We start from the raw sequence: 15,502 nt of genomic DNA on the forward strand, positions 1-15,502 counted from the left end.
ACAATAAAACCCTAGCGTTAACTTGTGTTTACACCCTTTTAGGGATAAAAATAAAAAGATACCAATTATTCAGAAGTCAGCCTATACAAACTGTATAAACAATATTTTATGTCTTGTTTTGAAAACCACTGATATAGTAAATTTTACATAAAAGACTGCAAAATAATATAAATGGATTTAAACAGATCTTTACAATAAGAAATTCAAATGGAAACAGACAAGTAACAAAGAGAAGTAAAAAAATTTATTGCAGTATTCGTTCCACCAGATTTGCTGGGGATCCCTTTTCTTGTATTATTTCAGGGTGACCTAATACATCAAAATCTACATTTACAAAAACTCCTCCTGCAGATAGGTCATAGATACTGCATGCTTTTTTTTCTTTCTTTTTTTTTTTTTTTCTTCAACAGAATAAATTATATATCCAGGAGATTCTGCCACTTTACAGCCTGGAAAAACAATGCTTTCCTGGAAACTGGGCTAAGCTAAAGAAAGCCATCCGCTGCTAGGTTAAACTCCAAGAACACTTTATTAAGAACATTAACAGACTAATTTCCAACATTCACTTGTTTATTTTTTTTAAACAGAAAGGTTTTTTTTCAAGATATAAACAATTTTTTGTTAAACTATAATACAGTGGGAGTAAAAATGAACTGAGAAGTTTCTGCTGCACAACAGCGAAGGAAGCTCCCACAAAAATGTTTACCAAACATTTCCTTCTTTTTTCCCCACGTCCCAGGTTCCATTCTTACTCTTCATTTAACTGATTTTTTTTTTTGCCAGAAAGTTGATATTTCAAGTTTTTCTGTTATTTCAATTCCTGTAAATTTGGCTGCATGTACAAATTCATTAGCTGGAAGTTCCATCCTTGGCGGCATACAGCGATCGTAAAGTCTGCACAACTTTATTAGTCAGCTTATTAGCACTCGTTAGAGCAATTTTTTTGTAAATAATGTCTGACTCTTTAATAGTGTCTACCCAAGGCACCAGTTTGCGGCCATCACGGCGCTTAGCCTCAGTCCAGGAGCCACTGTAGGAGCCTGCCATCCACTGAACACTGAAGCCATTGCTGGTTTTCTGTACTACTCTTGCAATTTGTGGTCGGTCTTTGTACTTTGGACAGCAAATAGCGATGACATCCATGACATCAACACTTTCATTCATCTGTGCTGCCAACTCCGTAGAGTCTGAATTTCGTTTTGACCTTCTCAATGACTAAAACATTGGGGGGAAAAAAGACCAAGTGTTACACAAAAGAACTTTAGTGAAATTATTGCTTTTATTGCTTTTAATCCCTTGACGCCGGGAGTTGGGATTCCCCGGCACACATTCCATTGCCGGCAATGAGACGCACCGCGACCGCCAGCGCCAAGGGGTTAACATATCCTTGTAAAACCACATACTCTTAATTTGTACCCGTGTCTTTATCTCTTATTGATATATAAAATTATATATACACATGAATCATAAAGCTACATAAAAACTTGGCAACAATAAAAAGGATAACACACAGTACATTCCAAAGGAAAATTAATAACTTTTTATACGGGATAAATCTCATTTTCTAGTTTGTTTTTTTTTTTATTGTCTTTTCTGTTAAACTTTCTACAAAAGTTGTATAAACGGTTAAGTAGAGAATCTCTATCTACAAAATGCTTTTTTTTCATGTGGATTACATTACTTGGTGTACATTTAATATAATAAACTGACATTTATAAGCACATAAAAATCATTTTACGTAATACGCTGCGAAATACGTTGACTCCTCCTCCGCCTCACCCCTGAAGTGCCTCCTCCTCTATCCTCCCCATCACTTTCATCGTCCTCTGTCTCAGCTGCATTGTTTTTAGGGCTGCCTCCTCCAAGCAGCGAGGTAATTGCTTTGTTCCGAGCATTTGTGCTAGCTGACACCTCTCCATCTTCTTCCTCTTCATCAGGATCCAAATGTTCCATAAGGAGCTTGAACTATTTAAAAAAAAAAAAAATCAGTTCACTTTGTAATTTTGAACATGGGACATTTATATCACATTACATTATGTTAGAAATAAGTACCAACATAAACAAACAGGGTAAAACATACAGAAGACAACTTGAACAGCTTGTGTTGTGTTTTACAAACTTAACTTTCTGAATTTTTTTTTGTGGATATACAAAAGCTTTCTTCCTGTGTTTTCCAAACGGCAAGTTTCCTCTAACTGTTACTGGTGCGGAGTGAGGGACAGTTAATAAACCACATCCAGTCTCTGTTCCCATGACGGAAAGAGTCAGGAATAAAGTAAGCAAGTAATATGGGAGAGGTATACAACATGGATAGTAGAAACTGGAAGATACTCCATAAAGATGAATATCCTTTAGCTGAAATTAATTATCATTGAATTTAAACTTATTAAAAAATCTTTGAAATACAATCCTGCTAAACATCCTGAAAGGAAGATCCATACATCAGGTAAGATAACAAGGACCTTAACATTTTGAAATGTACTTTAAAGTTTATACTATGTTAAAGGACTTCAGACTTTTTCCAAAGTGATTTTACTTACATCTAAGTACTGTTTTACTATACTCCTCTTCACTTCTTCTGTGATCTTGGAATTAGCCATATCACTCCGCAGAAAATCCAAAGTTTGTTTTGGATGGAAATGCACTCCTGTCTTCCTGTTTATAGCTTTATCATACACTTTTGCAGATTCAGATGGAGAATATTTTTGAATTTTACTGTTTAAAGAAAACGAAAGAGAAGACTTTTTAAAAAAAATCCAGAATAATTTGAACAAAAAGATTTTAAAATCTCCCATATAGGTATTTATCTTTGAATCATTACATATACAATAGATAGTCAGGTAGGAAATCATGTAATTGGTTTTTTTTAAAGCCAAAGTTCAACTCAGTAAGTTTTTTTCTCTGTTACACAAATGTATTGCTTTGTAGCAATGTATTGTATTGTAGTTAAAATCAACTTAAATAAATGGAAAAAACTTCTAAAACAACAACTGTAATAAGTGTCCTATTATCTAAAAAGCCTTACCTATCAGAGAACCCACAGAGGTTCTTTAGATGCTGTTTCAGCATTAGAAGTAATAATATGCCTTGGGAGACATTAGCAAATTCAATTAAAGGAGCTGAATTTTCAGGTAAACACTTCATCACTGCATTTATATCATTCTCTTCATCAGAATCTGAATCAGAGTCCACTCGTTTCCGTAACCTCCGAGGCTTAGAAGCTTCTTCCTCACTTTCACTCCCACTACCACTGTTACTGTCACTCTCAGTCTCCTCGTCTGATGAAGGCTTTCTTTCCTTTTTTTTGTCTTTCACCATGGACTGCAAGACAGAGGTTACATTCCAAATTAGGGTAAGTAGTATCATGTATATTCCTAAAATAATCTGTCCAAAATCATTTTTAGCTTAAATTAGCGAGAATTCCCTGAAAAATGTTATTAATTTATAACTTCATAGGCTTAAAATTATCTATGGCAAAAAGATACTGAAAAAATTACCCAAAAGCCAGATTTTCTTGCAAGGTGCATACAGAAGGAACTGACACAACAAACACTCCCCTGGTATGTTATCATAAAAAGACTGCTGAAGTTCCTTAGTCCATCAGTGACAGCAAATACAGAAGGGCAAACACAATAAATCAGGAAGAAAATTCTGTTTTTCTTTCACCTGAATATAATTTCTGTGTATCATGGAGATTTCCACATGTACTTTGGTGTTCAAGCTGGTTTTAAGTCCTTTTCTCTTAAAATTCTATGACACTAATTATACTGCTGACTAAATTATTCTTATTCTTATTCTTATTCTTATTCTTATTCTTATTAATAATTATTAAAAATTCTTAAGAATAAGAATAATCAGCTGCCCTATGCCTGGCAGTGTTAAGGCCAGGCTGGGTGGAGGTCTGAGCAATCTGGTCTAGTGGAAGGTGCCCCTGCCCAGAACAGAGGGTTGGAACAAGATGATCTTTAAGGTCTCTTCCAACCCTAGCCATTTCATGATTCTATGATTAGTTCTATGATTACTTGTACATCTACAGAATTTCACAAATACATTATTACTGCACATAGTATGAACTTTCAGAACACAGACCTCAGAAGGATCTCATCCTTTTCATGCTGGCTGCTACATACTGGTTCTCAGCCTGAAGAATGTCTCTTCCAAGCAGATTAAAAATCAACTTTGTTTTTTGATCAGCTTTAGTAGGGTGAGAGTTTAAAGCACAGTACTTTTCAGATAGTGAATTCTCAGGCATCAACTCTGTATTTATTAGTCAAACTGCACATTATAGAAACTGGTTTTCTTCCTGACAATTTGCACCTTCTACTGTAATAGTTGTTCAGGAAAGGAAGACACTGAAGTCTTTAAGAAGAAGAAGCCTCCCACTTACAGGCTTATGTGTTGTCATAACAACAAGTATCCTATCATGATACAGGTTCTTATGTGCTGCCTTAAGAAATACTGCCTACTCCTCTCTTGCAATAAATAATGTATTTTAAATCTCTCAGGTAACACAAATTCAACTGCCATCAGGTACTTGACTACAAAATAAACTACCAACAGGATTTTATTATTAACATTTTACAAAAAAACAACAAACTACTAATCCACTATAATTCTGCGTTGATGTGCTTTCAGATGTATAAAATTAACTGTTACTCAGCCATATAGAGAAATTATATAGATCTGATCTCAAAATTCATCATTCTTATTTAATAAGATAAACAGCAATGTAAGTAGAGTTTTTGACTAGTGTCTACCAGATACAGGTCAGAACAGACAGTGTTGTTTGTTTTTTGACTATTGTTTATATTTGATTATTGTTTATATGTATGTCAAGTAATGCAACTGGTCCACACAATAATAATAGTACTGCATTCACTGAAAAATTGACCACATTATGGAGAAGCTTATGTTTCCACCACCATAAATATACTAAAATATAAATGCACATACCTCTTTAAATGACTGTAGTAGATTGCTACCAGAAACTGATAGTGTAATGTCTATATGATGCATTATAAACAGTGGCTCTTCCTGTGTTTGGTAAGGAAAACAGGCTAGATTGTCTGCTATGTACAAAAGCATATTCACCTCTGTTTTCTGGAAGAAAAAATAACACATAAACACATGTAGAAATATCCTGGATTCATATACTTCTGCAGTGTTCCTAACAGTCTAGAGCAAAAAACATGAGCACAATTTTTATCTATATAGTCCCCACACCCACTCTAAAAACATCTATACATGCAAAATTTAGTCCTACCTGAAGATACATTATTTCTGATCAGTCCAAACTGAGTATAAAATGGTACAATGATGCAACATGCATTCTATCACACAGATAGATACTTTATATTAGAAAGCAAAAAAAAGTAGGGACATCAGGGACAAATCTATCAATAATTATGTTACAAAAATACATCATAAAATGAGAACTTAGGCCTGTAATGCTGCATTTTAACTTATTTTTAAGTGAAGGAAATGTGGTGCTTACTGCAGTATCATCAAAGAGGTTGAGTAAAGAAATTAGAAAGGCTCGTCTGTGCTGACGGTTCCCTCGAATCATGGAGTAGAGGTGTGAACACAGTGCACTGGATGATTCATCGTGTCTAAATCCTCTCACAGGATCTTTTGGGCAGGTATTAATTGCCTGTTGTACTTGGTAAGACATCTTCATACCAGCCACTGCTTTCATCTGAAACGGAAATATATTTATTTTTATTCAAAACATTATTTTGAAAGCAGTAAAATTCAATCCTTTTAAAGGGATGCTCGTCTGAAATTTAAATTTAAAACACGCACTGAGGCAATACTACCTTTTGAGGCAGCAAATAGATTTGAGCTGTCAAACAGAACTTGTGGCAGAGATCAGAATGTCTTGTGAACTGCTTTGACTGTAAATTCTGCTAGGAGGAACATATAGCTAATCTGTTTACCCACTATAGCCAGGTATTTAAATTCAAACAATTTTCAGGGAAATGTTTTCATACATGAACGAAGTATTTTACCACATGCATATGCTTGGTATCCCCTGTAGTGAAACAAGTAATTTAATCTGTATGAGTACAATAGCTCTAACAAATAGAAAACCAGTGTTTTTTGTTTTTTGGGGTTTTTTTTCCTTCATATATCCAATAATTTCCAGCTGATTTTACTCACTTCAATGGTCCTGCTCTAGTTTCAGAACAAACAATCTCTAGTTAGGCTGCATAGCCAATTGTCCTCATACTACCTCTGCTGCTGTTGTTCAACAAAGTTGTCTCTACACTGTCTTAAATCCCAGCTGCCTAACACAGCAAATTCCAACTGCTAGCCTTCACCTAATGGATTAGTTATCTGTTTGGATGCCATCAACAGTGCAATGCTCCAAATGCACTGGAATACAAGGAAGGACATGTGAGGAGTCCTTCAACATAGTACACACACTGAACCTAGATTGGGATTTTCCAAAATAAGGAGAATGCTGCAGCCTAATTGCAGATCTTAAGCAGAACTGGCACTATGCCACAACTCCACATCCTCACATAGCCCGTAATTTTTCCTTTAAGCAAGATTCATCAGATGTAAACAGCTTCCTATGATTCTGCTTAGATTACAATTTATAAAGCCTTTCTGCATTGCACACCCTAAGATATATATACTCCAAGGAATTCTATTGACTGTTACATGGTGTTTTCTTTTCTAGTCCACTGATACAGGAAAATCACTGCGAAACATTATGAAACACTTGTCCTTACCTCTTCTCAAATAAAGGCTCTTAAGTACTGTTTAGTGTAGAAAATATTACTGTGAATCACAAATTAAAGGAAATTTTGGACTAGAAGAGACACTTCAAATTATGTTATTAATTTATTAAATTCCTTCCTGTTTCTCAGAACAGAAATCTCCAAACAGGTGAAAGAGTCATCTTTACAGCTGCCTACAGTTATTTTACTTTTTTCCTTTATAGTCTTTTTCTGAAGCTGAAACATATTCAAGTGTTAAACCACTAGAGAACATAAAAATATTTTGTAAAATGTTAAATTAGAATTACTCACGTGAATGAACCCAGCATATTTTTTGTCTATTTCCACCAACTGTTGGTCAGCTTTATTTCGCATAGAGGGCTCTGGATCTGTGCCCATAGCAATTAAGTATGGCACACACTTGAAAAACAAATGACATGGTTATTCAAAGGCATTGTACCTCCTCTTTCTCAGTCTTTGTTCTTTGTTTCTACTGCAGAAATTAGAATAGGAAGGTCTATACAACTTACTACTCTTTTTTCAAGTAAACAGAACAAAATACTACAAGACACCAGCATTCTAATGAAGTTGTGAGGTTTCACATAGTATTTCCCTTCTCCTCAAACTCTACAGTCAGTTTAAAATACAGAAAATTGCATTTTAACCCCTCCCCCCTCCAAAAAAACATTTATGACTGAACATGTGAAATGGTCGCAGCATCAAAAATTAATTACAAAACATTATGTAAGCAAAGAGTGATGGAGACGATGGTTGAAGTTCTGACACTGACTGTGGAATTCCAGTGGTTGGAGCATATAGGGATTGAGCTGGAAGCAAGCTGACATGGAATAAAGAACTAAATAAAGAAAACATTTTGGCATATACCTCAAAGCTGTAGCAGAAATATGCTCCAATGCACATATCTACATGCTCTTTAGGTACTGCCTGGGCTTTTACATCTTAATTCAAATATAGATAATGAAGCATTTGGAATCTCATTGGCTAACAACATAAAGCAGATTTCAAAATGTGCCTTCTGTAAAAGCTTCTTGCTACAGGAAGAAACTACTGTAACATAAGTAGAAGACCTGGAAATTTATGTAGCAAGTGTGAAAGCCCCTAAAAACATGAATAAAAGGAAGTCCCACCACAAAAGCCTATCATACCTGAACAGGATGGATGAGACCTTGGTTTAATGTCAGTGCAATGACATTTAGAGCAAAGTGGCGTACACTGGACTGGTTATGAAAGAAAGCCTCAAGGACCTGTTTGAGATATAGCTGCATGATGGAACTACTCATCCCTGAGGAAATATCACCCATTTCTTTCAGGTCTTCCTGTTTTGCTACTTTTTTCCCTGTGGAAAGGACAAAAGCAATAGCATACTCATCATAGTATAACCACTTATTTTGCCATCACTTCCTCTATGCTGATGTTTAAGTTTCACAATAAACACACCTTTCAGCTGCCTTAGAATGGGTTTATGATCTCATGAAACATTGAGTAATCTAATGTATAAATATATATATCAACAAAATAGAGAGACAAAATTTTAATTCAAGTCTTAATTCCTTAATAAAGTTTTTTAATAATGTTGCATTAGTTATTTTCTATCTGCAAATTAAAGAGGGTTTTTTGATAAAAAATATTACCATCATTACAATTATGAATTCTGGATTGCTGCCAGTATTTATTCATGTTGGAAGTAAATAACACATCTACACATATACCTCTTTTTAGATAATTCTACAATATTTTGGGTACAATACTACTGATCTGTTTACAATTTTAAGTGACTCAGTGCAGATATATGCACTCTATGTAACTGTAACTGTATGCAACAAAGTCAGGTTTTGCAAGGCTCATGAGCACAGAAGAATTCAGCACTTACAGTCTCTGTCTGCCTGCTGCATACGTGTATCCTCCTCCTGCAAGTAGGTCTGGAGGTTTTTTAACACCTGGATTTTTAAGTTTACTGAACAGTTCTTATCTGAAAGAATGCTGTTGTACAGAGTCTTCACTTCTTGTTCAAACATTAAACTTGGGTGCTGTATAAATGCAAATCCTAAGAGTGGAGAAAAGAGGAAATGGTTCTCAGTATTATAATCTAGAAATTGTATTTCTGCTTTTCAAGCTGTTCAGAAGAAAGGTATAAAATGTATCTCCTTCCAGCAGCACAGCTTTTTCCAGTCCAAACAGTATCATGCTTCCATATGGAACACCATCTGTTTCTTACAAGGAGCTCTAATAACCATGACAGTCCTATTAACCATGATTTTGTCTGATGGGTAAAATGGAGTGTTGACCAAGGGCAGCTGCACAGAAAGTTACACAGGTCTGGAACCAGGTCCAGTGTAGTGGCCTGCATCTCAATGACTAAGAGCAATCATAAAAACTAGAAAGGAACATTATCAAAAAATATCTGTTATTTTTCTAATACAGACATTCTAATACATCTAGAGACAAACATTTTGCTGCAGCTGTAAAATGTGGCTCATACGGATGCAGAGAAAATGTGGAAAGGTTGATAAATACCATGGGTATTTAACATCATAATAGAAAAAATAGTCACCAAGGAACACAGTAAACTTTATACCTCTTGCTGTCATTATTCATATACCTATTGTAGTCTTCCCTTGAAGATCATCTGAAGTGTTCCAAGACTATGTATTTTGGAAAACACACACTACAGAACAGTTCTTAGCTGTAGTCTTCCCTTGTCAACAAACTGGCTGTTCTTAAGTGGGTATTTAATAAAATCTTCTCTAAATTACTGGCAGTATATACCATTTTAGATAATGTATGTAGATTTAGAAGTGTTTCTGACAAACTCTTACACAGTATCTTAAAAAAACAGTAATGGGAACATAACATCCTAATTAATTTACATTTAACTACTTCATTGTTTTAAAGGCTGTTTAGGAAAAAGTAGACATTAAATGCATTTCTTATGACCACAAAAAATTCAGATGTTAAATGGGCACACAGAAAAAATTGGAACATAAAAGAAAAATGGGGGAATAAATAAAAGCAAATAAAATTATGCAAGAGCAATATATAAAAATAGCTGTAACAGAGGGAAGGTTGAGTCAAGTTTTTAAAACAGGCTCCATACACATAAAAAGACAGTGTAGGTAAAGGTGAAGTCCAAGGCAAGCCCTTAGTGTATTTCAGATCTCATTTCAATCTCAAAACAAGAAGCAGAGAAGCAGGCGAGAGAAAGAGAAAAGAGAAGAAGAAATTATGGTGGTCTTTAGAGTATGTGGTATGATTGTTCAGTCTATACAAGTGTACATTGATGTTTGTAACTTGACCACCTCTGTGCAAAGTCCAGCCCACTTCTTGCTAATTTTAAAAATGAAAAGCACATGGATGTATTCATAACAACTCATCAAACTTCTTCATTCACTTGAAAAATCTAAACCACTAGTATTCTCAGGGAAATTCTTACTTTTCCATCCCCAGTTAACTGGGGAAGTAATCTTACTTGGCATAAGAGGCTGTCATAGGAGATGAAGAAAGGCACCTGCTGTATGTTTTTTTAAGAACTGAATTCACATCTCAGAGATGCTGTCACAACATTTCTCTTCACACCTTTGTTTCCACCCTGTTAAGAATCTTTAGAGTAAGCACTGAACTTGGTTGATTAAACATTTACTGTTAGGCACCTAAAAGTTTAGCAAAATTTACTAAGAATTTATATCCTCAACTTGCTTTGCAAGTACGTATCTGAAAAGAAGCACAACCACGATTATTAACCTTAGGATTAAGCTTAATCCCTCAAGAGCAGTGACACATCCTGAAGCAAAGGCTAAACCTGTTGAGTGTCCCTACTAAAGTGACAGGCTGATAGGAAAGTACATGCTTCACATGACATTTTTCGTCATATATAAATGTTGAGTTAGCTTGCTAGTCCTTTTCAGTGTACTGCTGCTCATGAACATTGAATGAGTTTGATAACGTTGCACAGTGACCAGACTGAGGTCGAAATCTGCACTGTCTACCACATCTCCATACATTCACCAGCTATCTTCAGAATCAGTACTTGGATGAAATCGATATATCACTAAAAACAGTGAGGTGTAAATAAAATAAAGATTGATACGTTTACAGGCAGAAAAAGAAATCTGAAGAATGACTACTGACAAAACAGTTCACAGTTCGGTCTATAATTCAGAAACATTTTTGGCAAATATGACATACTCCATATTCATGAGCAGAGTGATCATCTCTATGGTTAGGAATACAGACCCTACCCAACATATTCTGCAGAGCGCAATTAAACTGGACTAGATTATAGGTGTTATGTACATTGACATGATGCCCAGAAAAGCTGCAAGTAGTCCATTGTTCCTGCAACAGAGACAACTCCAATGCCATTAATCCTTCTCAACTGTCTTGAAATGGTATTTCTTAGAATATGAAATGCAGATTCAGTCTTGATCCTTATCCTCACAGCCCTCCCTAGCCTGTTAGAGTAGAATATCTAAAAAGTCACCTAAATAGCAACATAAAGAAGGAAATTCTTGCCCACAGTTAAATCATATAATGGAGGCTTTCATGCCTTGGGGACAATTTATTTTAGACCAAGCAATAACCAAGAATTGAACTCTTCCAGACACCAAGACCTATCTGCCCAAACAAGATTTTCTCAGATCTACAATTTTTATCCCTGAGTGGCAGTTCATTTTCTACTGCAAATCACTGAAATGCCACACTAATCTCAAAAAGGCCATCCAGCTACTATAAACAGCAGTTCCCTTGACTCCTGCAGAATGTCTGCTCCTACCCCTAAAATGTTCCAAGTTTTTCCATCCTTTTCTACCTTGTGGACTGAAAAACAAGGTTTGGAGTTATACTTGCATGTGGAGTAAAAAAAATAGGATCTTCATTACCTTGAAAATTTGCTTCCCTCTACAACTTGGTCACATATCAAAAGGTATTCATTGTCAAAAGCACCCAAGCTGCTGCAGATTTATACAACTAGCAACCCTTTGACAGCTTTGCTATGACCAGTTCTCAAACAAAATATGCAGTAAGTTTTGATTTTAAGTAACCTCTTCTGTGACTACACAAATACATGAATTCCTACTGATACACATGCATTTTTACTAGAGCAGAATAATAAAAAAACTATTAATATTCCTTACCAAGACCAATAATGGCTTTTGTCTGTACTTCTTCATCTGAATGCTTTGTAAAATACATCAGCAGTTCAAGTACTTTATCCTTAATGTTAACCTGGGCAAATTAAAACAAAATTAATAGCTATTTGAAGATGGAATAGACGTTTTTAATCTTTTATATAAAGAACATACATAAAAAAGGAATGGAGAAACACAACTTTACTGCACAGTCCTAGCAATATCATGTATTTAAAAACCAGAAAACAATACCTTATGCATTAGGAAAAAATATATACCTTAGGGGGCTAGGAATAATGTGCTTTCAAATTAAAATGGAGTATTCAATATACCTAAGACGTGGAGAATAAATGAAAGTTAGTTTACCTTACTGTTGCCCTTAAAATCTTCCTGATCAAAATCAAAATGACGACACAGTGCTCCAACAGTGAAAAGTGATCTAAGGAGTGCTGGTTTATTGGCAGTAAGTATTGTACTGTTGGGGTCTTCTTGGTGTTGATTTTTTAATTTAGAAAGTGCACCTGTAGTAAAATAAAAGTTTTTTATCTCAGTGTTTAAATGTGGTGTATCTCTCAGATAAAATTTGTATTCAAAACTGAAAAGTGAGAATTGTTATGATTTTGCTTACCATAGTATCTGTTAAAACAAGCCCATACAAATTTATAGTTCTGGGTGACCTTGTTCACAACAGCCCCAAGACAGCTCACACAGTGCTGAACAACCTAGGAGCAAGAAAACACAAGTAAATTATCTACTCAGAAGTTTAAATTGAGATTCTTGTTAAGTTTTGCAGGAAAAAGCTATGCTGAACTAAAATTAACAATCTAACAGATATAACATAATGTGCCTCCCCAGACTGCTCTGAAAACCAATTCATACTCGTTAAAATACGGAGAAAACACATGGAAATCCTGATAAACCAAGTACACTGATTTTTCATTGCTCAGAAGTTATCTTCATAATAAAGATAAGACTGTCTTTAAACTAAAGTCATGTGAAATGGAATCAACAGAATAGTAGCAATTAAAAACTTACTGTCATGCCATATTTGATGATGAGTTTCATGAGGTCTTCCTCAATAGTAGCAAGAAAGGTCTCACTTGGGTGCTCCATTAGCGGCACTACAAGCTCTAAGATTTTTGCAACATTGCAGATCACCATGAAATCATTCTGGGTCTGAAACAACAGCATTTATAGTGTTTAATACTTCTGGTTATGGATAAGCTAAGTGCTATTATTATGTACTGACAGTTAAAAAGTCCAACTTATTTAAGATATTTGGTAAATATCTAAAAGAATATTTATGTATTTTACATCTGCTATTAGATTACATATTATTATGAAATCTAGTTCTGTTTACTACAGGCATTCTGGGGAAAAAAAGTCTGGATAAGCAGAATTACACATCTTATCAAGGCTGTGCCAGATGTGAAAACCTTTGGGTCTGATAATTTTCTGAAGTCTTACAAGAAATCTAGGAATTCTTCCTGAGATATGCACGCTAGAAAAGACACAACACCTGAAAACCAGGTTCCAGCAAAAAAATGAAGTTGCACAATGACGTAATGCACCTTAAACAAAAAGTAATAATGTGCACAAGTGTAGAACTTACAATTAAAATTACTACTGGTTTGCATTATGATGACTGCAATTATATTTTAAGTCTGGAATCTATGGAAAACATCTGTTAAAGAGACATCCTGCTAGAAATGGACTTTTGCTAATCAGGATAGTGGTAATTTTGTGATTCATCTCAACGTGTGTAAATACAAAACAAATCATTTGCAACCAACTAAATGTGCAGCAGCAAGTAAATATTTAGATAAATCTTTCCTATACTGTTTGTTCAGAAATAGCTCTTAGAGACTGTTGTAAATGTGCCCTATGGAACATGGAAAATGCCTGGAAAATGCCAGGCTGTATCTACAATCTAAGTTGGTAAGAAGTACCCCTTAAGCCTGCCCTGGGCAGCTCACCTATTGAATGGCACTGCTGCTACCCACTCATGCTCATCATCCTTGAGCAATGGGTGCATGATCCTGCCCTACTCCTTATAACCAGTCAGGGTGCCAGATCAGAATGGCAGAAACCATTGCAAGGATTCAGAGACCTGAGTGGGGGTGGGTTTCAGTGTTAGAGCTCTCTACAATGTCTTACAGAGAAATACAAGAGCACTACAGCTAGAGAAGTAAGAGATGAAGTCTAGAAGAGAATGAAAAAAGACGTTTTCTTTTATCTGCTATATATTAGATCACTCTATCTTATGGAAGAATCTTATCCTTAGTCTTAAGATTCATAGTTTAAACATTAACTACTTTTAAGACTGTGACTGTAAACTAAAACAATTCTAAGAAACTATTTTCTGAAGGGAGAAAAACTGGGAAAGATACAGAACAGGTTTCAGTTTCATTTGGCTGCAAAATATGAAAGTAGAGTGTGAGGAAGAACATCTTAAAAGCTACAGGGATCATCAAAAGGATCTAGTAACTTCCAAAGCTAAGATGCTCATGAAAACACTCCACACTTTTATTACATTTTCTTTTCCTACCTTAAATTTCCTCAAGTATACAAGACAGATGTTCATTTTCATGCTCAATTATCTAGGGAAAAGACTGATTTTCTTTACTTACACTACATTTAGTGGTCAGGTATGGCTGCATGGTCATTGCATGTTTGACCATTAGCTGGGGCCTTATTTTGCTGAATAAGAACAAAGTGGTTATGCAAGCAACCAAGCGACCAGAATTCACACCTTTATTGTCAGAATCTGCAAAAGATTAGAAAATACAAAAGAGATAGTAAGACCAAGTACTGTTTAAGCAATGAAAAACATATGGCCTAAACACTCTTTCAGTATCTCTTTCATTGCACCTCTTTAAAGATCAAAATAAAATGTCTTATTAGAAATGAGAACATAATGTATTAACATTTATATGGGACCACAAAAGACTTGAAAAAGAAGCAAACATGCATCAAAGACATCACCTGCTTTCAAACACTTTACTGCAAATGTTTCCTATGCCAATGATACCTATTACCAATATAGAACATACTAATGCAAATAAAACATGCCATGTTAGTTTTGGTTTTAGTGATGTGAAAGTTTGAACCAGTTATTTATTTTAAAGGTAGTTCTACTGTTTTGGTTAGCTGGTGAAGATTAGGGAAGTCTTATTATTTATTATATAGTGCTTAAAATTTCATCACTTAAGAACAATGACTTATTACAATCAGCTTTTAAGAGGAATTCCAGGACAGTAGCTTTTTACAATGAAGTGTAAACAATAAAGTGTGAACTGTTACAGCATCATAAAAAATTCAAAGGATTTTAGCTGAGTTTTAAATAATATTACCTGATAAAGATTCTTCATATTTAAGAATGTGCTCAACCAAATTGTCAACTAGCTGAGTACAGGCTTTCTTCACAGGTTTGTATGAGGCATCCTCTTCCGACTTCAACAGCTGTATAGCAGATGAAACAGAAAGTGGTTTCGTGTTAAGCTGCATTCATTTGTATAGGATACATGCTGGTCTTAAAACAATTACTACAGATACACAAGGATTTTAGATTACAAAATGGTTTAATTCTCCATAAATCTTATATGGTAAAGAAAGAATTATGGGAAGTAAAAA

The 15,502-nt window shown here is 34.9% G+C and overlaps 1 protein-coding gene across 14 annotated transcripts in view; it reads right to left on the reverse strand.

The window, feature by feature from the left end:
- Positions 1-222: 222 nt before the first annotated feature.
- Positions 223-15,502, reverse strand: part of NIPBL (NIPBL cohesin loading factor) — a 154,820-nt gene continuing 139,540 nt past the window's right edge. For 13 of the 14 annotated variants that reach the window (XM_086867654.1, XM_086867657.1, XM_023944133.2 and 10 more), the window contains 15 exons: positions 15,223-15,331; positions 14,500-14,636; positions 12,905-13,045; positions 12,498-12,591; positions 12,236-12,390; positions 11,876-11,966; positions 8,617-8,790; positions 7,892-8,082; positions 7,038-7,145; positions 5,495-5,695; positions 4,954-5,100; positions 3,026-3,321; positions 2,541-2,715; positions 1,780-1,965; positions 223-1,215 (listed from right to left, as the gene is read on the reverse strand). In XM_086867654.1, coding sequence (XP_086723780.1) covers positions 850-1,215; positions 1,780-1,965; positions 2,541-2,715; positions 3,026-3,321; positions 4,954-5,100; positions 5,495-5,695; positions 7,038-7,145; positions 7,892-8,082; positions 8,617-8,790; positions 11,876-11,966; positions 12,236-12,390; positions 12,498-12,591; positions 12,905-13,045; positions 14,500-14,636; positions 15,223-15,331 — 2,571 coding nt within the window. In that variant the 3' untranslated portion in view covers positions 223-849. Of the gene's footprint in view, positions 1,216-1,738; positions 1,966-2,540; positions 2,716-3,025; positions 3,322-4,953; positions 5,101-5,494; positions 5,696-7,037; positions 7,146-7,891; positions 8,083-8,616; positions 8,791-11,875; positions 11,967-12,235; positions 12,391-12,497; positions 12,592-12,904; positions 13,046-14,499; positions 14,637-15,222; positions 15,332-15,502 lie in introns of all 14 variants that reach the window. The other variant, XM_023944136.2, reaches the window with a different exon arrangement.

The sequence above is a fragment of the Cyanistes caeruleus genome, chromosome Z (genome assembly GCF_971803275.1).
Source record: "Cyanistes caeruleus chromosome Z, bCyaCae1.hap1.1, whole genome shotgun sequence".
Classification (NCBI taxonomy): domain Eukaryota; kingdom Metazoa; phylum Chordata; class Aves; order Passeriformes; family Paridae; genus Cyanistes; species Cyanistes caeruleus.